The 25,540-nt window shown below is 33.0% G+C and overlaps 1 protein-coding gene across 4 annotated transcripts in view; it reads right to left on the bottom strand.

The window, feature by feature from the left end:
• LOC143229356 (nucleolar protein 4-like) overlaps positions 1 to 25,540 on the bottom strand; it is a 107,924-nt gene that overhangs the window by 36,605 nt on the left and 45,779 nt on the right. For all 4 annotated transcript variants that reach the window (XM_076461576.1, XM_076461575.1, XM_076461577.1 and 1 more), the window contains exons 2-3: positions 15,951 to 16,088; positions 14,472 to 14,798 (exon numbers count right to left, since the gene is read on the bottom strand). In XM_076461576.1, the coding sequence (XP_076317691.1) occupies positions 14,472 to 14,798; positions 15,951 to 16,088 (465 nt within the window). The remainder of the gene's footprint in view (positions 1 to 14,471; positions 14,799 to 15,950; positions 16,089 to 25,540) is intronic.

The following is a 25,540-nucleotide window of genomic DNA, read 5'->3' as shown; positions in this document are numbered from 1 at the left end:
TCAAAATATTTCAAAAGCGTTTAAGTGAAAAACAAGCTAAAGTAGTAAAAAATTATAATTTAATTTATTCAAAATAGAAGATGATACGTAACATGAACATGAATCCTAAGAGGGTATGGTAATAAAGATGTTTACAAATTATGTTTAAGTATTAATAGTTGAGTTACGCTCATTTGTTTGGTTCTGCATCTGCTTATCTAACAAATACACTATAATTTTTGTTAGTTCACTCTCATATCGAAATTTATATGCTTTAATGCTCTACAGAGATAAATAGAGTGAAAGAGGATTTACCCTGAAAATGTTTACTGTATTTCTTATTGTTAACGAGTTATTATGTTGTTAAAGTACTCACACCAAGAGACTGTAAAGGATACATTGAAAAATAGCCCATTATATTTACCCAGTGGTGACCCTTCTTTTGAACTGCCTCTAAAAATTTCTCACAAACCATTTCTCTGTCTATAGTTCATTCTGTTTTTTCTTTTCAATTATCCCTTCCTTTAGATCAATTCGCATATGCGATTATTCTTCTTTGCTCTAAGCTTCCAATAAACTTCGTCTTAAAATAATTTCTCCCTATAAGTCTGTTATGTCTACAAATCATCTTGTTAGTTTTTCTGTATAATTGCCTCCAAAAAATCTCTTCTGTTTGCTGTTATTTTTGCATATAAATATCCTTGCACCTTTCTTGCCATCGTCACCAGATTACACCCCTCTCTTCACATCCCCTTAGTAACGTACAGTCGAATTTTTCTCCTGATAACATTATCCTGTTACGTTTACTTTTGTTTTCAGATAACCCCGCCCCTTCCGGATATATTTTTACTTCATAAATTCTCACCCCCTTCTGGCTACCCCTTCTCTCCAGATCACGAAACACCATTATTATTTTAACAGATTGCCTCAGCCACTATAAGTTAGAATTCTCTTCAAGTCATTCAACCTATTTGCATTAATCTTGTCTTCGACCCCTTTCTGTTATCCCTGCATTTCAACTTACGTCAGTCATTTCCTTTTGTTCTTTTCTCCCGATCGTATGATCTTATTCTAAGAATTATTGTCTTCGCTCCCTTTCTATTATTCTCGTACTTCTAATCATGCCAGTAACTTCCACTTATCCTTTTCTCCAGATCACATGATCTCATTGCATTAATTTTTGTTTATAGAGGACATGGCTTCTTCAGGTGACCCTTCTCCCGAGATAGCCTTTTACCGTTTTCATTATTGTCCGGAAAATATCAAAAAGTTTCTAAATCAGTCAAGACAAACATAGATCTTACTGGGATAATTTACTTTTACAGATTTTTTTTTGACAAAAAAGATTTTAAAAATTGTCTTTAATACTATACAGTTTAACATACAAGTAGCTGCAAATATATATAATGGAAATATATTATTCTTCATCATATACAACAACACACTGATGTCGCAAAGAATTTTCTATGTTAAAACACACGACATATTAATTGTATTACTATGTCATTTGGATGGAAACTCTCTTCTAATTTCTTAGTTTTTTCTTCGGTGAAAGATGTAAGCGCAGTAAACTTTAAGTCAAATTACTAGTTTTATAAAATGGGTCAAGATTTGAATGTCAGCTCCCTAATGCCACTTACTGAGGGTTGGAGACTAAGAACACATGTAAAGTTTGGTGACAATCGGTACATAAGTTTTCCATTATCCTTTTAAATAGATACCTAAATTATTCAGTGTTTTCTACAAACATGTAAAAGAATTAGGACACCCTATGAAGACCTGTGTATTTTGTAACATTTTTGGATATATAGATATTTAATCTCAATTACAACAATACTGAGAGATTATAAGAATATAACTAAACAATTAAAACTGAAGAAACGATTTTTCAAGATCTTCTGTAAATGTAATTTTACAAAAATGCATATTCTAACTGAGGAAAAAGTTAGGGCATCTCCACATTTATTCCCACTTAAAATGGCTCAACTCACACACAGGTGTATCACACCAAGTGCACATGATTAGAAAATTGTTACTCAGCATTTTGAATGAGGCTTGCCCTATTTAAACCTCAGACATTTAGTTAGGTGTGCTCCTGACTGTTGAAGTGAGAGTGAGCACCATGGTGAGAGCAAATGAGGTGTCTGAGGCCTTCAGAAAGAAAATTGCAGCAGCTTATGAGTCTTGTAAGAGATTTAAAAAGATCCCAAAAGATTTTGAAATCAGCCATTCCACTGTCCGGAAAATAGTCAACAAGTTGAGGGCTTTCAAAACAACTGCCAACATGCCCAGGTCTGGTCATCCAAGCAAGTTCACCATGAGAGCAGAGCGCAAGATGCTAAAAGAGGTCTCCAAACACCCTAACATGTCATCACGGGACCTACAGCAGGCTCTGGCTACTGTTGATGTGAAAGTGCATGCCTCTACAATCAGAAAGAGACTGCACAAGTTTAACTTGCATGGGAGGTGTGCAAGGAGGAAACCTTTGCTCTCTAAGAAAAACATCAAGGCCAGACTGAAGTTTGCCAGAGAGAATGTAGACAAAGACCAGGACTTCTGGAATAATGTTATTTGGACAGATGAGTCCAAAATTGAATTATTTGGACACAAGAACAGAGGACATGTTTGGCAGAAACCAAATACAGCATTCCAGGAAAAGAACCTCATACCAACTGTGAAGCATGGAGGTAGAAGTGTCATGGTTTGGGGCTGCTTTGCTGCAGCAGGATCTGAAAAGCTTACAATCATAGAATCCACCATGAATTCTACTGTGTATCAGAGGGTGCTTGAGGATCATGTGAGGCCATCTGTACGAAAATTAAAGCTGAAGTGGAACTGGACCATGCAACACGACAATGACCCAAAACATACCAGTAAATCCACCAAGGACTGGTTGAAAACTAAGAAATGGCGAGTCCTGGAATGGCCGAGTCAAAGCCCAGATCTTAATCCTATTGAGATGCTGTGGGGTGACTTGAAACCCCTCAAACATCTCACAGCTGAAAGAATTCTGGATTGAGAAGTGGGACAAACTTTCTACAAACCGATGTCAGAGACTGGTAGATGGTTACAAGAAGCGTCTCACTGCAGTTATTTCAGCCAAAGGGGGTAACACTAGCTATTAGAGGGTAGGGTGGCCTAACTTTTCCTCAGTTAGAATATGCATTTTTGTAGAATTACATTTACATAAGATTTTGAAAAGTCTTTTCTTCAGTTTAAATTGTTTAGTTATATTCCTATAATCTCTCAGTATTGTTACAATTGAGATTATATATCTATTTCTCCAAAAAATGTTACAAAAATACACAGGCTTTCATAGGGTGTCCTAATTTTTTCACATGACTGTATCTGTTTATTACACAGGAATGAATATACCTAGTTAGTGAAGGTACAAACAGCTATCATGTTTTAGTTCTCAAATGGCGTAAACCAAAATAAGCAATATTTGTAAAGCGAGTAATTCCAGTCAATCTAGTCAATTCCATTGGTGACAGAGAACATTTTCCTCAACATGTCTCAAATACTTGTAATGTGCAGTAAATTTTTTAAAAGGAGAATAGAAAACAACAGTATGTCATCTTGAAAGATTAGATGAACGCATGTGTTCATTTTTTCCATCATTTTTGTAATATTCAAAAGTCCACGAGCTTAACTATAGGATGCAGCAGTTTTCCCGCAAAAAAAACAAAAAACTAGTGAAACGAAAAAGCTCTTAGAGTTGCTATGGTAACCTGAAAATAGCAAAACATGCGCAATGATATAAAAATATGTTTATTATCCTGCATGGTCTGGATGGTGTTTGTGTTTCAGGAGTATATAAAAAATCACTAAATCTCATGATTGAAATTACATTGTGAATTTCAATATTTCCTTATAAGAGCAGTAATGCAAGGCTTACATGTGTTTACATTATACCACTAGTATTTTTTTCAAGCCCTTACAAATAACTTGTCTTTCCCCTTTTTTTTTCTTTGCGAAAAATGATGTCAACAATTGAATTGTGAAAGACCAATGCTAAGCTCAAATAACGACACACATAATGTATTTAATTTAGTAGCGTCGAACGTAAAGCTAAGCACGTAGTAATTTTGCAATACAGTACGTGTTATCTTACAAAGATACTGTATTACAGGTTGCTTTCACACTTATTTGAATATCAACTGCACAAAAAAAGCATATAGTTTGAAACATCACGAATGCTCGCGCTACCATCTGTCGGAAGGTGCAAGCAAAATATTCTAATTAAAATTACTTGAAATCAAACCCAAAATAATAATCGATAATAAAATTGCTAAAAAAATGAAACTTCAACCAGATAATCCTGTAAGGATAAACAAACAAAAATAACAGTTTAAGTTTGCTTATTACTTGATAACCTAATTTTATTGATTCAGTTTGAAACTACGCTGATAGATACAGAGTATGCATTAAATGAAATCTTTAATACCAAGTTATGTTATTGGATTACTGTATTTACTGAATCAATTTAGTTTCGTTTGTGCTAGAAAATATTACACGGTATGAAAATAGAAGAAATGGTTATATAGTTAATGCATGTTGTTTTCTTTGATTAAATGTTAGTTTGCAAATGTTTATAATGTGTGATTTTAGAATTTCATTTCTTTGTAAGAAAGTTAAACATTTAATGAGATCAGAATTTGTTACTTGTGTTCATTACACTAAAACCATATTACATTTCACAACACTTAAGTGATTTTTACGCAATGAAAAAATGACAAATCACTTAGTAAAGTTACGCGATTGTGCAGATAAGACACATTTGTTAAATAACAGTGTATTAACACTGCTACGCTAATTAAGTAGTGAAAATATTTTCTTATGTTTTAGGCTTTTCGTTGGTTATATCAAAATATGTATAAAAACGAATTTAAATAAGTTAGAATTAACATACAGTAATGTACTTCATCTTGAACACTTGTTTTTGTTAACAACGAATTAAACTCGATCTTCCCTTGTGTGCAAAAAATCTACTTGAAACTTTAAAAAAAAACACTACCACTGCTTCCCCACGTAACGTCTCGAAATTCTTCTTATGGTATTGTCGTCAATTCTCATTTTGTGTGCGCGTTTAATACAAAACAGTGAATCACGCGTTGCAACGCCAGTTGCCAGGAGACCCCTAACCAGCATGATAGCGGGCCGTTTTCGCAGAAAATCCGTGTACCCAGAGAACGCGTTTCCATGGAAACGGTGTCAAGGTAAAGCACCCCCTCAGAAGACGCCCTCTCCGCCAGGAACACGCCAAATTACACTGATGTGGCCTTTCTACTACTGCGCTCGCTCGTACCACAAACACATGTGTACCCTGTAGAAAAGGCTTCTCTGCACGACAAATGTGAATGCCAGGGTGGGTCAGAACCAAGGTGCTTTAGAAAGGGGTGGTGGAATAACATTGTCGAAAAATTGTGCTATACATATTTCCATTGTAAAATAAAAGAAAAAAAACAGTCAAATTTATTTTAGCTTTATTTAGAAAAATAAAAACTATGTCTATAGAAGAAATTTTGTTGGTTCCCATTATGTTATTAAAGAAAAAAAATGCAAGCACTATTTTATCTGAAAATAAACCATCATACACAGGCAAGTTGTTCTATTTTAAATAATGTCGTAAATTAAAATTCGTGTTGGAAACAACATATCTTTAATTTATTCAAGTTAGAAAAAAAGCTTATTAAAATAACTAAGAATGAATATATTTTAAATTTCAGAGCACTGACATCGTAAACAAATTAAAAATATACTGACGAGTCTTTCTTCATGTAAGAAAAGTAAAATAAAATAAATATTGTAAGGTTTATACTTCTTTCGATATTGTTTAACACATAACAGTTTACTCGATGTAAATTTGACTTTTTGTCGCGTACTTTCTGTATTATATTAAACTTAAACAAGAGCAAAGAAAGGACAAAAATGTTTGCACAGTATTTGATCGTATTTTGTTCACTCCAGTTCTACTTTTACAGAAAATTTTTAATTAACTTAATAATTCAGCTTAAAAAATTCGGGCAGTTGAATGAAGAATTAAGTAGACACACAAAATAAAGGATATAATTTTAAACCAATTACATCATTGTCCAATAAATATCTATGCAGACGAGAAAATAAATAACTTACCACCATTATCTTTACGAAATTATTTGCTACATTCAGTAATGCATTCTAATAAATGACCATTTTTACACTTTTAAAATTAAGCAATGCATATAAAACGTATATCTTTATAAAATAGTTTACTCGCTTTATTTTTATAAGATTATTTTCAATTCATTTTTCAGAAGGAATAAAGTAAACAAGTTAACTGTAGGATTAGGAATAAGGTGCAAAACCTTCTGTAAGACATGAAGTGGAATAAGCGATGCGTTTTTAAAGTGGAAATTTCTGTAAAAATAATAAGGAGACGAAACAAACTGTGAAACTGAAATTAGAGTTAAAACCTTATAGTAAGAGTAAAAGGTGAATCAAAATATTTATGTTAAGGGTGAAATTGAAATGGTGAATTTAATGTAAAAGTTATAGTAGTGTGGCAAACTTACTGTCTGAACAAGTGAGAAGTAACAAGTGTTAGAGTAATGTCTTACTGTGAGAATGAAAATATTTACTATAAAAGTGAAAGTGATCTAAGCAAAAGGTACTGAAAGAGTATAAAATGAATATCAAGAACTTGCACGAATAGCAAAATCTGGAGTGAAAACTTAATGTAAGAGTAAACATGAAATGAAATAACTCATTGTGAGAGTGAAAATGTGGTGAGAAACTTACATCAAGAGATTAAGTTAAAATGAAGTTGAAACATATACTGCAAAACGGACATGTAATAACAACGACTCAGTGTATGAGTCAAAAAGTAACACGTGTTACAAGAGTGAAAGTAAGGTAAGAATCCACTATGAGAAAGAAGAAGAGAAATGCATTAAAATACTGTTTTATAATGTGTTCAAGTGCTTATCATAAAAAATCAAAAGAGGATGACAGATATTTAGTATAGGTTTGAAAATGTAGTGAAACTTCTCTATACCAGGGAAATATGGTAAAATAATTTTTTTTTGTAAAAACGAAAGAGGGGTAATCGATTTTATTGTAATACTGAAAGCGAAGGGAACAAACTGTAAGCGTGAATAAGAATAACAAATAATTGTTAACACTAAAAATGTGGTAAATAAATTTAAACGTGAAAATGGAGTGCATTAAATATTTAGTTTGCTGTAAGACTGAAAATGAAGTAAAGATCTCTCTTTGTAACCAAAAAAGTGGAATAAACGATTTTTTTTTATAAAAGTAAATGCGGAGTGAAGAAAACGTACTGTAGTTGTAAAAGAGGGGTGAAAAACATTTTTGAGACTAAAAATGACGTGAAAGAAATAGGAAAGCAGAATAAAAGAAATTAGTGCAACATTAAAACTTGGGTTAAAACTTTAATGTAAGAATAATAATGCAGTCAGTGATTTACCCAATTAGTGAAAGCAGAATAAAATTTTATCGTAAAAACTCAAGCAAATTCTCGAATTCGTAATTTTATAACATGTATATAAACAGGAAAATATTCCATATATTAATGATTATATTTTATGGATTTGGTTTTCAGGTATTATCTTAACAGCTTTACTGCTGTCTTATTGGTAGGTAATATAATATTCTTTAAATTTCTTTTAAACGAAGTCTTCATTTTTTTATTTTGAAATATAAGGTATACTTTTTAGTTTATTATTTTATAATTATATTTATTATAGTTTTAACTATTCAAAAATAAAACTGTGAACATATAGATGAGACTTAGCAAAAACTCGAAGTCTTTCTCTTTTCGACTACTTGCTATTATATATATTGATTACTGTACTTAGAAACCGTAAAACTAATATAAAATCTAAACATCGTTTATTATTACTAATATAACATTTATAAAAATAAATAAATTATATTGTGTGTGTGTGTTTTCCTTATAGCAAAGCCACATCAGGCTATCTGTTGAGTCCACCGAAAGGAATCGAACCCCTTATCTTAGCGTTGCAAATCCGTAGACTTACCGTTGTACCAGCGAGGGACAAATTATATTGTAAGTTGAATATTTTGCTGATAAATAACAGAAGTTTGAAGGCAAAAGTGAAAATATTTTACTGTATAAAAACGAAAAACATTTTTTGCTCAGATATCAAATTAATTTCACGAAATGAAGCAACATTTTTGGAGTTTAAAAGTACTAAACAATAGAAAGGAAGGAGATAATTCTTCTACCAAACGGATGAAAATGTTCAATTGAAAATGAAGAAAAATTGATTTAAGTAGTTCGTTATATTCTTTTTATTTAACCTGCAAATAATGGGTCATTTGTGAAACCTTCTGTAATACTTATTTGTCTAACGAGAGACTTTATCGCTAATTTCTATAGAATAGAACGAGTCCAGAGCTCAACGTGAGACGTTTTAAACACTGCTTTAATATAGTCTGCATTATTCAAATTTATTAAAACCGAATAATGATAATTTTTTTTCTTCTACTTCTACAGTCTATTTTCAAGTAATTCACTTAATATTTGCTAGTTTAAGAAACATGATGTTGGCACGTGTCTGTACTTCTCGTTAGAGCAATACCTCCTTATAAGGTTTCATATTATGACTTAAGCTTAACACACGTATGTACATCTAAGACTTCACTTTTACTTCAAAACCTCAAGCTTTTGGTATATTATAAAGCTTTCTTTTTACATATGAAACACTCTTCACATATATTTCTTCTACATTCATTACACTGTTAATTCTTAACTATAAACTGCTGATATTCCATACGTATATACGAGATTTCTCTTTGCTCCTTGTCTACACGTATTTCACATACACAGTTCTATGTATAGTGTCATATTCCCCTATAGCCTCATTATGAAAGCTTTCAAACAGTGATTTAACACTCAAGTAATTTTCTCAGTATTCAAGTATTAAACATACTTTTATACACTGTTTTGACGCATATTTTTAAATTCAAGTTGAAGATACATTAAATATTCACACCAGATATCTTTATTAGTCTGTAACAGACAGTAAGACATCAAATCTCTTTTTCGTTTCGTAGCTGCTAGCTGTAAAAGTTTGATTTTACTTTCGAACTTCAGTTTACTGAGATTTCCTAATATGCTTCTCAATCACGAACAGAAAAGTAACTTGTCTGCTGAAAGGCACCTTACAGGAATTTAAAAGTTGCAATGGTTCTCAAAATATGTACAGAAGTTATTATATAAATGTTCCAGGTATAGACTACATAAGTTTTCTTTATTTCTCCTTATTCATAGACTGCGGAGAATAACATTTCTCCTCAACAACAGCAGAAGTTTGGAATTACTTTACAATTTTAGAGCAAAAGTGCGTTATTACTATTTCTTCACAGGCTGTAAAATTTTATCATTGCTTCCAAATCCCGTTTTGTTTGGTTATTTTATGATTTCGTACAAAGCTGTACAAAGGTTATCTGCGCATAGCCGTTCTTAATTTTGGCTTGCAAGAATAAATTAAAGAAATTAGCTAATAGCACTTACTGATATGTAACATTTTGACTACGCTAATAGCTGGATTCGACGGCCACTCTTATAGGGGTGGGTGGGTGAGAGCCAACAGCTCACGTGCTACAAAAGTTTCCCATTGTTGCTCAATCCGAAATTAACTCCTCTACCTTTTCTTATTATTTTCGCAGTAATAATAAATACTAGTAAGAAGGCGTAAAGGGGAGTTAAAAGGCCCAATTTTTTACAATATGTTATTTGATTTACATATAGTTTATCATCATAAAAAGGTATATCCTTCAACTATCCTTCAACCATTTTATTAAATGTATCGCGCAGTTATCGATAGCTAATCCTTAATAGTTATATTAAAAAAAGAAAAATTATACATATACACTACATATAAATGTAGTAATAAGCTGTAAACATTATTACTTGATATGCTTCTCATGAACTCATGAAATTCCTTAGTTTATGAAACAAAAGACGAATTTTCCCTCTAGAAAAATGAAACTTTTATATTCATTTGTATTAAGAAGAGCATATGTTATTTTTACAGAATAAAACAAATCATGGTTTGTTTATGTAAGCAAGATCCATACATGTTAAGTTTATACGTATCGTTCGCAATTCGTCAGGACTTAAACATTTTTAAGGTATGCTTGTGAATAAACCAACTCTTGGAGAAAAAAATACCATCCAAAAAAGAGTCCAATTATTTTTACTGTCTACAATACTGGTAGAGGTTTTGGTAATTCTATTTCTGGAGAATTAATTTAGGGTTAATACAAGGAAACATTTAGTTGTAGCTTCTCTATTCATCACATTGAACCGATAAATCTCTTACATGATTGTTTGTGAGCCATTAATATTACTTATACAGTATAATATTCGTATTTGAATCAGTTCCTGATTTCATTAAATGAAAACTCCAAAGACATGGATTTTTACCGCTTACCAGTAATTTTACGTCAAAGTGTTCTTTGTGTCTTTCTTTTTTTTCTTTATCACACGCAATTACAAATACAAGTTTTGGAAATTTTTCGTTTTCAATAGAACAGTAAAACAATATGACTGAAAAGTTTTACAAGTTATTTCCCTCGAAAAGTTTTGGTTTCCAAGTGCGTTTTATTTCGTCGAACTAAACTCATTATCATTTTTAAAATACAAAATACCGTAATTAAACAGACAGAATTGACTTTACGTGGTGGAGCAGCAGTAAAGCCTAATACCAGTCCTATGAAACAGATACCATACAACAAGAAAGAACCTTATTAATCGAATTCTAGCCACCAGCTCCGAGAATTTAGTGAAATCATGAAATATGAGAAGTGAGACAACGTTTTTCCCAAAATAATTGAACGTCAACCAGATATCAAGCTCACTACCAGTGAAGTATTGAGGGATTTCCTTTCTCATCCACCCACACGAGTCCAACGAATAAATCTTTTGTAAAATGTATTAATTTTTGCAACATAAATGAGGTGTAAAACACTTTTTCTGTATTAATGACAACGCATAAAGGCTCGTTCAAACCTGTCAACGAATTAAAACAGAGTTTAACCGTTTTTCATCAAAAGAAGAAATAATTAAGAAATAATAATAATTAATAATTGATTTCAAGGCTGTACTAATACTAATCTCACAGCTGAGTTTTAAGAAAGTTTCGTTAACAAGGACCGTTTTTCAATGGGAATTTCGTTAAAAAATAATTAGAAGCATAAAGTGTTTCGAATATTCGCATAAAGCTAAAAATGGGAATATCTGGTCTCGCCTTAATTTTAAACTGAAAGACTACGAGAAGGTGACTAATCAGAACTACTCACCACCAACTTTTGTACTAATGTACTCGAAAAGTGTAATTTGACCGTCACTCCTATAACACAACAGTGTCTCTAAAATGCAGAGTACGATTCTGCGGCAAGAATGCGAGCCTTGGATCATCGGTTCAGCATACTGGCACAATAAAACAAGGAGCAAAGAAAGACTGGAAACATTTATCTTATGGCGTGTAAAATTGAAAGAAGTCTGAAGATGTTCTTCTGTGTGTAACGACTTATAAGTATTTTTAATTAAATATACAGTAACTAAAATAACACGATTGTTACCCATATATTGAAATTCTACTGACAATATCTTCCACTACAGTGACTCATCAAGTAGAGTAGCGTACAAATAAACGGGAAAATTCGATAGCTTAACACCCAGTTTTTGACCACTTAGTTCTTAGGCAAAACGTGTTGGAAATGTTTACATTGTATTCATTTTCTAGGCGTTTCTTATTAAAATGGAAATACTCATAAAGAAATAATGAAACAAAAGTGCAAATCTGATAGTCGGAGTATTGCTAGAGCTTGTCTATTAATAAGTAAAACAGCAAGTATTGTTCATTACATGTAATGATCCTGTATATACATACACATATCATCTTTAAACTGTGTTATCTCCATCTGGTTGATCGATCTGGTTCAAAAGTAAGTTTATAGTAGAATATCAAATGTTTTGTTCAGCGTGATTGTAAAGAAAGTTTTGTAGTTGAGCGGTCCCCCTCTAGTACAGCGATAAGTCTACGGATTTACAACGCTAAAATCAGGGGTTAGATTCCCCTCGGTGGGCTCGGCAGATAGCCAGATGTAGCTTTGCTATAAGAGAACCACAAAGCAGTTGAGCGCGTTATATTTCACAAACGGCATGGAATAGAAAGTTGAAAATTCACACAGATCTTAAGCTTATAATTCCTCAGTTGTCACATATGTCCCCCAGAGGCGCCACTATGATGTTGTTTGGATATTTTTCATGGATATAAATGATACTGTTGATTATGGTGAGGCTTATTTAATCGACATTAAACTCACCAGAAAATAAATTTTTGTTTGGAATTAATCACAAAGCTATACAATGGACTATCTGTGCTCTGCTCACCATGCGTATCAAAACCCGGTTTCTAGCAGTGTGAGTCCGGAGACATTCCGCTGTGCCAGTGGGAAACTGAAAATAAATTATTTAAATGTTTATATACCAAATACATCTTACAACGTATTACATCTGTAGTAGTCCATGTTCGAATGTTTCTATGAGCAAGGTCATAGAAAAATAATGCAGACAGGTTGCACAATCCATACCTATCGATGACGCGTCATCCATGCCATAACTAAACAATTCACCTCAAGTACAGATGGATTTATCAAAGCAATATATGTCGACCAATGTTTGGTCTTGCCAATCCCATCTCTTCGATCAACTTGGCGAATGTTTTCTTACAAGCTGTATCACGTTCAAACATCGAAAAAGACAGATTCAACCCAATGTGTTGATTTTGCACTGCACTGCTTTGCATTCCAATGATCAAAGGGATACCAATATCTTACGTATTGACAAAGTACACTTCATCCTCTCTGGAAGACTTGTGAAACTACATTATCTGGTCAGAAGCTAATCTTCGTGTAATATTTCATACACACCTCCATTAATCTAATGTGGCGAGGTTTCAAAGCTGACTTTATTATCGGACCTAAGTTTTTTGACGAAACATTAGAACATGGACCGAATATTCGGTAAGTGGTCAGCATACCAGAAGATTTTCGTATCTGTAGTCTGTCAGCATATGGATGCAATGTGTTTTGGACGTTGAACAGTTGCCGTGATTGATGAAACATTAGACTACGGTGGCACCTCTGGCGAAAACATGAAATACTGCTGCATTTTTATCCGCACTGCAATCTTAACTACCACACTCATTTTCACCTTACTATGGCATACAGTTTGTGATATATGAATTGCAAACCCTTCTTTGAGATAGAAAAAAGGATTTGCTTAGTTATAGGTAAATTACATGCACTAAGAAAATACAGGTTTAACACGAAATGTAAACGCAAAGACATTACAATGAAGCCATATTCATTTAAGTGAATACAGAAGAATGGTTTAATTAAACCATTTCGATGTTTAAACAGTTGTACATAAAGAAATCTTAATCAATTAAAAATACAAAAAATAAAAATAAGTTTCAAATCCTCATTTTATTAGGACGAATTAAAATACAACTTTTGTACCAAAACAATATGGTCTAATAGAGATGTCTTTAATTTATTTAGCTATTCAATCTCGATTAATATTTTGGACCACAAATCTCTCTCTCTCTTTCCTGTCCTCCAGTGGCTCAGCGGTATGTCTGCGGACTTACAACGCTAAACAATCGGGTTTCGATACCCGTGGTGGGCAGAGCACAGATAGCCCATAGTGTGGCTTTGTGCTTAATTCAAACAACAACTTCCTTTTCTTTTGTATTTATGCAAAAATAACGTTTGCTTGTTTCTTAGAGCAAAACCACACTGGACTGCCTGGCCCCTGTATTCACTTGGGGAAATCAAACCCCTGATTTTAGCGTTGTAAGTATGTAGACTTGTCGCTACAACACTAGGGGACAGAAAATAAAAACTCAAGGCTCTTGTGAGGTTTTGTCTTTTTCTATTTAAATAACAACTTAAATTAAGAGAATAAAGAAAATTTTAAGTGTTCAGACGATAAGTTCGGTAACTTTCATTAATTATCAAAACTCTTCCCACAATAACGACATTTAGAATTTGTTAAAAATCATTATTTTTCTTTAAATGTTACTTACATAATCTTCCAAAATTTTTCAGCACAGAATAGGGTAAAGTAAAAGGGTTAGTGGTAAATAAAACCGTTTTACTGTTTATTCTTGAGAGTTCTGTTTATATAAATTCATTTTTTTGTGAAAAAGGAATAATACTTAGCTAATTAAATTATAAAAATAAACATATCTCATCCCCCCAACATCCTGCCACGGTTTGTACTTTTGGCACGTCATGGGCTTAGTCCAAAAAATACCAAAAAAAAGATAGACTATAAGTCGCTTTTATAGCAAGTTCTTAACAGCATAAATATGCATAGTTTCAGTATTAGAAAATAAAAACTGTTAAGAAGCATAATAAAAGAGAAATTAGAAGAGCAAAGTGAAACGTACCTCCCTTTCGGGATTCAAAGCATCCTCATCAGAAAACCCTAAACTTCTCATACGTTTCAAATATGTGGTGGTAATTGGTAAACTGTAGTCAATGTCGGCCGCTATTTCAGGTGTGGCGCTGCACTCCTCGTGGGAAGGTGATCCAGATTCCGGGGAACTGCTTTCGCTGCTATCCCCACGCTCTCTGTTACCCTGGCAACCGCCTTTTCGTCCGTTGTTGTTAGTAGTGCCCTCCGCGGTGAGGTGCATCCGTTTCTGGCAGTCGGCACAGGACATGAGGAAATGTGTAACCGCCTCCCGAGGTAGAAATGCGTACGTCTTGGCAATCTAGGACGAAAACAAAAAAAGATAATAGGATGATGAGCCTCGAGCGAGTGCTGAACGAAGTCACTGAAAAGAGTCTGATCTCACGGCAAGTCCATGAAATAAAGGGTAGGAGCTAATCTTTCTACCCACGCTGACACGAGGAAGGAAAAAAACTGAAGACGGCTTATCACCATGACAACGTTCATACCGGGCATTTATATAGATAAATTTATTTTGGCTCACTAAGTAAGTGAGTGATGCCACCCACCAAGATTTATTTTCTCCCTAATATATCTTATATGTAATATTTTTGCTATGTATTATTCTAATTAATTATGAGAAATATAATATTTTTCATAAAATTAATTATTTTCATTTCTTCTTCAGAGCTTTCGTTTATTGTTTCTTACTTACGAGCTTGGTCATTACAATATTGCAAGTATCAAGCTAAGTTCCTGTAATTACCCTGCAGCTGCCTACAGTTTCTTTTTTTTTTAATCATACACATGCGAAGCTTATGCAAATTAAATAACATTAACGGTAAACAAAAGGCACAAAAAAACTTATAATTCTCTGTTTTAGCTCTGGAAACCTTTTTCTCTATATCAGATAGCTTTCCTAATGTTGGGATACATGGTACCAAGAAAGTAATAACATTAAAATTGTTTACAAAGAAAAGACTGAATCTAAGATTGAATTAATTTGTTAATAAGAAGCTGAAAAAAGATACGCTAGCTTTAAATATTTTATGATATGATTATGTCTCTACGATTAGACTTTTGATTAATATATATATCAAAAATACACCTCGAGGAATTTTCTAATAAAGTTCGGAAAACTCTAACTAAAAAGTAGTAAATATCACCCTATCGTTTCTGCCAAAATCCCTTTGTTGACTGACAAAGGCCTCGTCGGTTGTTTTCTCCACACTGACTCTCTTACCGTATCATTCGTTCTGACTCAGCCTTATCAGTAGCAGCATAATATATCTCTAGCAAAGATTTGAAATAATTGGAAATCTTTTATGTTTTATTTTTTTTAGAACCGTTTTACATCTCAGTTTTAATTGCCTCATCATATTTTCCTGTCTCCAAATTTTATCTTAATTTGGTGCGCATGACTACATAGATACTGTATAATTGACTAATATAATGATTGATTATTTGTACTAACCGCTTTATAAGTTCGTTTTTGCCCAGCGTGTTTTCCTCCACGTCCATCCATCTCAACGTGAACTCCATAGATTATGTCGAAAAAATTCTCCACGACAGCGACTTTCTTGTAAACTGTTTCTCCTTTGCCAACACTAGACTGTGAGAAATAACGTAATCTTTAGTTCATAGAACATATACCACTGTATGTATTTTTGTAGCGAAGACAGACCAAATTACATATTTTCTTTATTAAGCGAGAATGGGACTTTCAAGGAATAAAAAAACAAACAATTAAAAGTAGATTGGGCAAGAACGAGATACTTTGTTATTATTGTGTTTTTGCCTCATTAGCAAAATTTCTGTGGACTTTTACAACACACTCGCTATTTTTCATAGCTGAAAGCTACTACTGAAAATTTTGATATGAGAATCTTACAAATGAAAAGATATCAGGTAGATATTCTTCATGTCCATAAAACGATCTCTAGGTATTAATTGTGTCCAATAATTTCTTGAATTTACATTAAACTAGAAGAAAATATGGTGGATACATCAAAGAGGGTAAACTAAATCAGGATAAAAAATCGAACTTTATATTTTGGAAACGTTGGTAAGTTACAAGTGACGTCATACTATTCAATCTGACAAGAGCAGCAAAAACGTTGGCAGAGAGTGTTATTGACTCGCTACCATCCCTCTAGTCTACCACTTCAAAAATAATGACGGCTAGTGCAGTTACACCCCAAAGAATCATGTGTTTCTTTTTAAGTAACCACAAAGCTTAGAGTGGGCTATCAACGCTGTGCCTACCACAAATGTTAAAACATGGTTTTAGGGTTAGAAACCTTCAGACGTAACGCTAAGCCGATTGAGAGCCCAAGGGAAACAGATAATATTGATTAATAATATATTTTTAATTACACACTCTGATATTTTTTTTAAATTATAACATTTCACACGCTTTCCAACCCATTAATTAACGCCAGTTTTGTCTATAACACATACATAATGCAGATTTTTTGAAAATGCAGAAACGCCAGTGTATAACAGAGATATCTAATAATTGCATCAAACAGCCGAAATTTGTCGTGATGGTGGATCTGATCAAACAGTTCTACAATTTTAATCGTATAAGTACTATAAGTACACATAAAACCAAAACAAAAACACATTAAACAACGATATCTGAGCGAAATGTTCATCTTGCGTTTTAACAAAAATCTATACTTGAAAGAAGGTTTTGTTTTTTTGTAGAATTTCACGTAAAAGCTACACGAGGGCTATCAGTGCTAGCCGTCCATAATTTAGCAGTGTAATTTAGCAGCTAGTCATCACCACCCACCGTCAACTCTTGGGCTACTCTTTTACCAACGAATACTAGGATTGGCCACACACTATAACACCCCACAGCTGAAAGGGCAGTTAAGTTTGATGTGACGGGGATTCGAACCCGCGACTACAAGTTGAGCGCATTAACCACCTGACCGAACGAAGGTGAAATGAACAACAACTGTCTGATATAACTAACAGTTGTAGGAAAAGTATTGGAGACCTAATCTACAAATGTAGCACAAATACAAAGGACGTATTTTCGAAGGACGTCCATTAGAAAAAGAGGCAGAAATCGTGTCAAATGTTCTTTCCACCTGCACTGCTTTTCTTAATTAGTCCTCCAAGATTATTTTTCACAACTGTTACACTGGGCCAGACAGTTACTGCCGATTTCACCTTTATTTGTTCATTATGAAGACTCTACCTCAATCATGTATAAAAGAAAAAATTCTATGCGTGTCTACGATTTATAATTTTTACATCATACAACCTTCTTGAAAGTATACTAACTCTGCTCCTCTTCATTATCAGCCCAAATTAGCCTTAATCTACAATCAATACGTTAGCCTGGCCCAAATACACCAGTTATAGGTATTGATATTTATTGAGCAACAAATATCTGCTCTGTGAATGTTATTGGCATTTGCTACTTTTCCCGCAATCACATGTCAGGAACATTATGCTTAGTTTACCCGTTACCGATGACACTTTCTTTTATCAACGTGCAATTCGATTTTCATTATTATTGTTTCCCTGAGAATAGGTTGATGGTTGGATTAATGAATTACCTAATAAAAAAAGTTATTAGTCTTGCGAGTCAAACTCTAGAAAATGTCTTCGAATTATACTAGAACTTCAAACTGCGTTAATGTTGCTTTGAAATAATTATACAATATACACAAAGTGCTTACTGCAGACATATTTTTAAAGTTTAATAACAATAAATAAAAGAATGCAGGCATACGTAACAAAAGCAAATTGGATTTCTAGTAGATGTGAATACTGCAAAACGAGTTACATATGGCTGTGAAGGAAGCAAAACAAGTTTAATCTGGGTGTGAAGATGCAGAGATGAATTTCATACGGTTTTGAAGGCAGAAAAATGAATTTCGTATAGCTATTTGAGCAAAAAACCTAAATATTACATAGCTGTTAAGGTGGTAGTGTGAATTAGAGGCAGATAGAAAGACAGTAAAACGTGTCACACAAAGGATGATACAAATGAAATATCATGAGATAGGAAGACAACAAAGTAAGCTATAGGGATACAAACGCAACAAGATGGGTTACAGATAAATTTGAAGAGAGAAAAATAATTTACAGTTGGTTTTGAAGAGAACAAAATAAGTTGCAAATGTTCGCAATTTGTGTTCATGCTTTATATTTATAGTGCGATTGGAAAAGCTCAGTATAACTTAGAGCTTGTTTGTTGTTTTGGAGTCATCTGTGTTGTTCCCACAACATGGGTGGAACCGTAGTTTTAGTTATATACCCTTAAAACTTACCATTACGTCATCAGGAAGAATATCGCTTATAAAAGTAATTTAAAAAAAAAAAAAACCATACCCATGCAAGGGAAATTTTTTTAAAAATAACATTTTACGTGTTTCACCAAATAAAAACACTAGAAATTATGAATATGTAAAATGTTATACCTGTTTATGCGCTCTAAGACCTTCATCAAACCCAACTGAACAAGCATGCAGAGTAAATTATCGAAATATTTTGATGGAATTGTAATTTTCTTTTCAAAATAACCTAACAAAAAGATGTTAATGAGTTTCCTGTAAATAAGTTGGAAATTTTGACATTTACTCTACGATTCCTAAAACATAGTACGTATCATTACTTTGAAGACGTTCAGAATCTACAATAATTAAAAATCCATTTCCTGTCTTGAACATATAATTTGAAAAATATGTATCACATTATAACTCAAAGTAACAATAAGTACAAGTTTACATTGTCAATCTTTAACTGACTGTATATGTATCATAGATCTATAGAATAGTTTGATTGGCTATTTGGGAATAGTATGGAGTTTCAAAGAAAGACTTCATCGCCGACATAAGCTCACAAGTCAATATTTTTATTTGAAATTATCAACATTCTATGAACTCGTAAGCCACTCTTAATGTGTGTTAATGTCTTTACTCAAATTATTGCGAAAAACTTATTTGTAATGTAAATATTTAGTTTCGGTTGCTATTCCTTGCAACAGTCCTCTGCTGGGACAGCGGTAAGTTTTTGGATTTACAACACTAAAATCAGAGATTCGATTTTTCTCGGTGGGCACAATAAATAGTCCGATGTGGCTTTGCTATAAGAAACAAACACGAGCTTTACAAGCAAAACTATGTCCTAAGTGAAATAAAAAAAACTGCAGATGTTTATAAAATTAACTAGATGAAATTACATTGAACATACTCATTTATTAAATTATACGGTGTTAAGAATATCATTGTTCTCTAATTGACTTATTTAATTAGCGTTAGAACTAGATTTTGATAAAACACTTTGATCTATTAACGTGTACATAGTAAAACTTGTATGTGTATTAACTAATCGAATTCTAGAAACAAAAAATTAATTATCGAATATCATTCAGTTATGACAAAGCAAATCAACTTTTCAAAAGTGATAAAGACTGTGGAAACCTGTATATGGTCGATATAAGAACAATAAAATTATAGAAAAAAATGTATAATATATTTAATTATTTTTATTTACAACAATAAATATTATATGGTTTTTTGCGTGACTAGACTAACTGAGGATGCAGAAAGCAGAATCGGTTGTAATTATTTGCAGTGATTTCCTTATTGTTGATTATTATATCTTGTATTTCCTTTTTCTTGATTAGTGTTTGTTGTATTTCCTTATTGCTCATTATTGTATGTTGTATTTCCTTATTGCTCATTATTGTATGTTGTATTTCCTTAATGCTCATTACTGTATATTGTATTTCCTTATTGTTGATTACTGTGTGTGGTATTTCTGTATTGTTGACTACTGTACACGAAATGGGTCTAGTGCTGAATTGCTGTGCACTGTATAGCCTTATATTTCGTCAACCTGATCTTCATAGCTTTTATGTGAGATTCAAATGTAACTTTGAAAACGTAGATTTCAGGATACGCTTACCCTTACCCCTTTACTAACAGGCAGCTCCCCGCTAGTACAGCGGTAAGTCTACGGATTTACAACGTTAAAATCAGGGAGTTCGATTCCACTTGGTGGGCTCAGCAAATATCCCGCTGTCGCTTTGCTATAAGAAAAACACACACTAAGACGCATCTTGGTAATTTTACAGAAAATACTTTATTAGCCAGTGTATTTGTCGTTGAATGCTAATTAATCTACTACAGTCATGGTCCGAAAGCTACACGTTACAAAAATTACGTCAACAGAAGGTGGTTAGGCAGCTGTGAGTAGAAGGAAATGTATAAACTTTCCTTTTTTTATGAAATGAATTAACGACAATCCGAAGTTTTGCAATACATCCATGTCTGTTTCTGCGTGTTTCTTACAGCAAAGCCACATAGGGCTATCTGCTCAGCCCACCGAGCGGAATCGAACCCCTGATTTTAGCGTTGTAAGTCCGAAGACATACCGCTGTACTAGCGGGAGGCACATCCATACCAACCAATCCATTAAAACGATATTAATGCTATGTTAAAATACCCTTTTATGAAATTAATATGATAATAACATTCTGAAGTTTTAAAAATTCGCAACCAACGTGTGATTAGAGAAAACATTCCTTTTTCCGTAGCACATTTTTTGTTGTGACCGCACGATATACAATATATTTAGTGATGTTATCATTGATATATCAAATTGTCAGTAACTTCTGTTATTGTGCTCAGATGATTATTCTCGTTTTGTACATATTACCTTTATCACAATAAAAGAAACTCATTTGTCTATTTAATTTAAACTGCTTTTGAGCACTTGAGAGCCGTGACTGCTTTATAAGAGTGACGGTCGAATCCAACTACGTGTATTCGATCAGACAAAAGCAACACAAGAATTAGCGGTGGATGTAATTAGCTGCTTTCACTATAGTCTGTCATTTCAAAATTAATCGCTGATATGCGAAGGTAATCCTTGTTTGGCTTTGGCCGAAAATTATTGAAACCAAAACGAAACTAAGTCTATTTATCTAAGCAGCTGAGGATTTATTGTGTATGCACATTTTCTTCTATCTTATAAAGCATGATGTGCACTAGGAGTCACAAAGATCATATGACGAGTAGTTATGTACACATGTTTTTATCTTCAATGATTAAGGTATCTATCTGACAATAGCTTTGATGTACAAAATACTGCTTGGCGGAAACTGATCGGGTGCGACTTTCTACTCAAACTAAATCAATACCAATGTAATCCAAGTTCGTCAGTGAAACCTCTTATAACGCTTAATATATTTCACGAAAATAATAAAGATAATATCCCAAATGATAGCATGGAGAGGTTCTATGCAAGTGGAGCTAAGATTACGATATAATTATTTTGAGTTGTCATGTCATCAAGAGAAAAGTCTAGCTAAAAACACATAAATATAAAAATACCTTAATTCAATTTTTCTAGCCTAAATTACGTAACAAGCATTTTATGTTACATAACATGCAATAAAAGTAAACCAAGTTTTTATTCATTATTTAAATTAAAAGAAATAAGTAATTCCTGGTTACAGTAAATACTCATTTATAGTAGTCTGACAAACTATGTGAATTTAGCTGACGTCTACATCTAGTTCAAACCAGAAAAAAGTTGTTCGCAGACATAGCAACTAGATAACTGATATATAGCAACTAATAAACTATACTACCCGTTGCATTAAGTTCCAACTGTGATAAAGATGTCTGCAGATTTCCTAAGCAGACTGAATAAACTTGGCCTGTTCACGTGCCTTGTTACTCGTGTTGGACTTGGAACAAGCATACTTGAAGAAATTCTATCTTACACTCACTGTAAATACTAACCAGAAATATAATTATCCTTATCAAGTATCTTCCCCAAGATAAAATAAAATAATGATTTAAAAGGTTTAAAGAAAATACAATTTTTTAAAACACAATAATATGTCTAATAATTTTTATGTATGGATCTAGTTATAAAGAATTCGTCAGGTTAGCCAAAAGAGAGTATTGTTTTCTTAATATGCTGTATACATACTTTTATATATGAACAGTTAAGAGATGGATAAAGACGTTAAAGAATGCCATAGGCAGAAGGTTCTAGCCTTAGGGACTTTACCAGAGTTGGAGAAGTACCACAACCTAGGCGTAAAGCAACTATTCGAACATGCATTATGTTGTGAAATCTTAAGATGAAAAGATAATGAAAGAAGCTATGTGCTATGCTATTCGTATGATCAAAACCTTCTTCTAAGAAAATCCTTTTTAGCAAAACATTTGTTTTATATTTAAAAACTGAGGCTCGTTTACGCTTATACCTTAATGTTCCTCATATCGTGATTAACAGTAGCAGGGAAATTACATTAAATTTGTTAATCACAGTCTTATATTCTCTTTATTCTTATGATAATGAGTATAACGCGAATATTTCTAAGTCGGTGGAGATAACTATGATGGATTTACTCTCATATATCTATTTTAATGTCGATGTTTGTTCAAGTTAATTTTATATTTAGAAATGTACAAAACTTATACTGTTAAATCTGTACTGTGAAATTTCCAACCATTTACTAAAATTGTAGAAGATTCTCGAATGTAAGAATCAACAATATATGTGTGCGCATGCAAACACTGGTGTGTCGTCTACATTGTTGTGCAAGCTGCAATTTCTAGAAGTCTCCTCACGCCTATAAATATAACCAACAGTATATATTACTGGTTAGCTATAGTTAGTGTACTATAAACCTCGAAAGCTATAACTATGAATAACTTATTAATCGAGAACTTCAGATATTTGAGCAGGAACGTTTCTTAACTTCGAACATTATAAATCAGAAGTTCCAGCGGATTCATATCGGACATTAATATTTTTACAAAGATATTATATAAAGTCAGCGGTGACAACTTGACGTGTGATAAGCGAAGAATGCAAAACGTGTTTGTGTTTTTCTTTAGCGAAGCCACATTGGGCTATCTGCCGAGCTCACCGAGGAAAATCGAACCCCTGATGTTAGCGTTGTAAATCCGTAGACTTACCGCTGTACTAGCGGAGGGGCGAAAGCAAACCCCCAAAGCTTCCTGTAAAGAGAGCTGTACCTACGTCAACTCGAAATTAATTCGCTCATCGTAAACTTTCGAGAGGATATCCAGTTATAGACTAGAAAGAAGACTTAATATTGTTTTTAACTTTGTAAAACATTTGTATATAGATCATTATTAGCAATAACCGTTATTGTTAATTGTATTATTGTTTGTATATTAAAATACATTTGTATTAAAAAAACAACTATGCATATCAATCTTGTAGTCAAGTATAATAAATTGGATACATATCGACATTTATTTACCTTCTAAATCTAAATTACAATTTAACTTAGTTTCAGGTTATTTGAAATTGTTATACGTAACATAACGTAGTTATTTTACTCTTGAAACAGAGCTCCCAGTGATATGTCCGCGGACTCAAACTGCTGAAAACCAGGTTTTGATACCCGTGGTGGACAGAGCACAGATAACCCATTGTGTAGCTTTCTGTTTAATACAAACCAGCTGAAACAGCGATACTCTCAAAAAGGAATTAGAGGGTGATAAACTTTTAAAAAATGAACTTGAATCATGTATGCTCCCTGCCTATAAGTTCCTCTGGTAAACCTAATCTTGGAATATACACATTCCAACCCATCATTTTTAGAAAATAGTATTTCCTACGTAATATTTTTTTTCAGTCGGTAGTTTTCCTAAAATATGGTGTTAATCACACAGCAAAAACTCTCAAAATCAACAGTGTATCCCAGCAGTACATATTCTTAAATTAACGCGTCTTAAATACGCAGTACTTACTTCTAAGGCCACATGTTCACCAAGCATCACAGATTTCCTAGCTAATCTACCCCTCGAGCAAAAATATGCTATTTTATGTATTTATTCCATTGATCGCATTATTATTCAGTCCATTTTACTTCTGTTTTGCATGCAGTATGCATAGACTGCTGGCATGCCCACTACTGGTCACGAAGTAAAAAAACATTGTGAGCAAACGAGCATCTTTGTTCAGTCCTTGTTTTTGTTCCAATTAGCTAAATTGAGATGGTTTATATTCTAAAAGTGTAATGCTTCTGCTACACAAGTTGTACGGGTTCTACGGAGTTCCTATACCCTGAATCTTTCTCTTTTGAGCAAAATATTCAAAAGCAAATCAAATATGAGTATATAGTCGTTTTGTATATCGTCCAAACTTCAAGGATAGAAATAAAATGTTGGAACATCACATGTTATCATCGACTCGATGAGCGTGGTGTAATCGTTTGTCTTTAACTTGACACATATTTATTCGAAACTTTTATGAATGAAAATTAATTAATAAGCATAAATATACATATATACTATAGTTATCAATATCAGTTATCAAACCAAGCCTTAACGACTACAATAGATACATATACACAAGTCTTATAGCTTTAAGTTAATGCGCTATGCCTGCTTGCATGTTATTTCTTAACTGCTTATTTATTTTATCTAATTAACTGCATCAGACATTTGTAACATTACCTTAGCTGGCGAGTAATAGATAATCCATAACATTTTACACGTTACTGGTAAAACAAACTAAATTGCTTCCAAACTTTATTAGTCTATATAAATAAGGATTTCGTTGATATCTAAAACACAAAATGTTTAACTAGACTTACTTTGTGTTAAAACTGAAGAGAATGTTTGTTAGTTTAATTGTTTCCGCGACTAAGCATAACTGTGGTAAATGTTTTTGAGCTGAAAGACTAGAGAGAAGAGAATTAGCCAATAGCATCCATTGTCAACTCTTGTGTGTGAATGAATAGTGGACCAATCAGTGTCACTCTTATATTGTGCCCATGGCCTAAAGTGTATAACGTGTTTTAGGGGCAATGAGATATGAACAACAAGGCTAAACTCTTTCAAACTGTTTGATTGTTTCAAAAATTCTCGCTAATGTACAAAATGATTACTTGCATAGCCGTTCCTAGTTTTGGACTTATAAATTTAGAGAAGTCAGCTAGTTGATAGCACTTACCATCAACGTTTGGGCTACTTTCATCACATAGTAGGATTTTGTTATCTCTCTTCTAATGAAACATCCCATAAATTGCGGTCTTTTTTA

This window comes from Tachypleus tridentatus, chromosome 10, assembly GCF_004210375.1.
Source record: "Tachypleus tridentatus isolate NWPU-2018 chromosome 10, ASM421037v1, whole genome shotgun sequence".
NCBI classification, from domain to species: Eukaryota; Metazoa; Arthropoda; class Merostomata; order Xiphosura; family Limulidae; genus Tachypleus; species Tachypleus tridentatus.
This window is presented reverse-complemented; position numbering and strand designations above follow the sequence as displayed.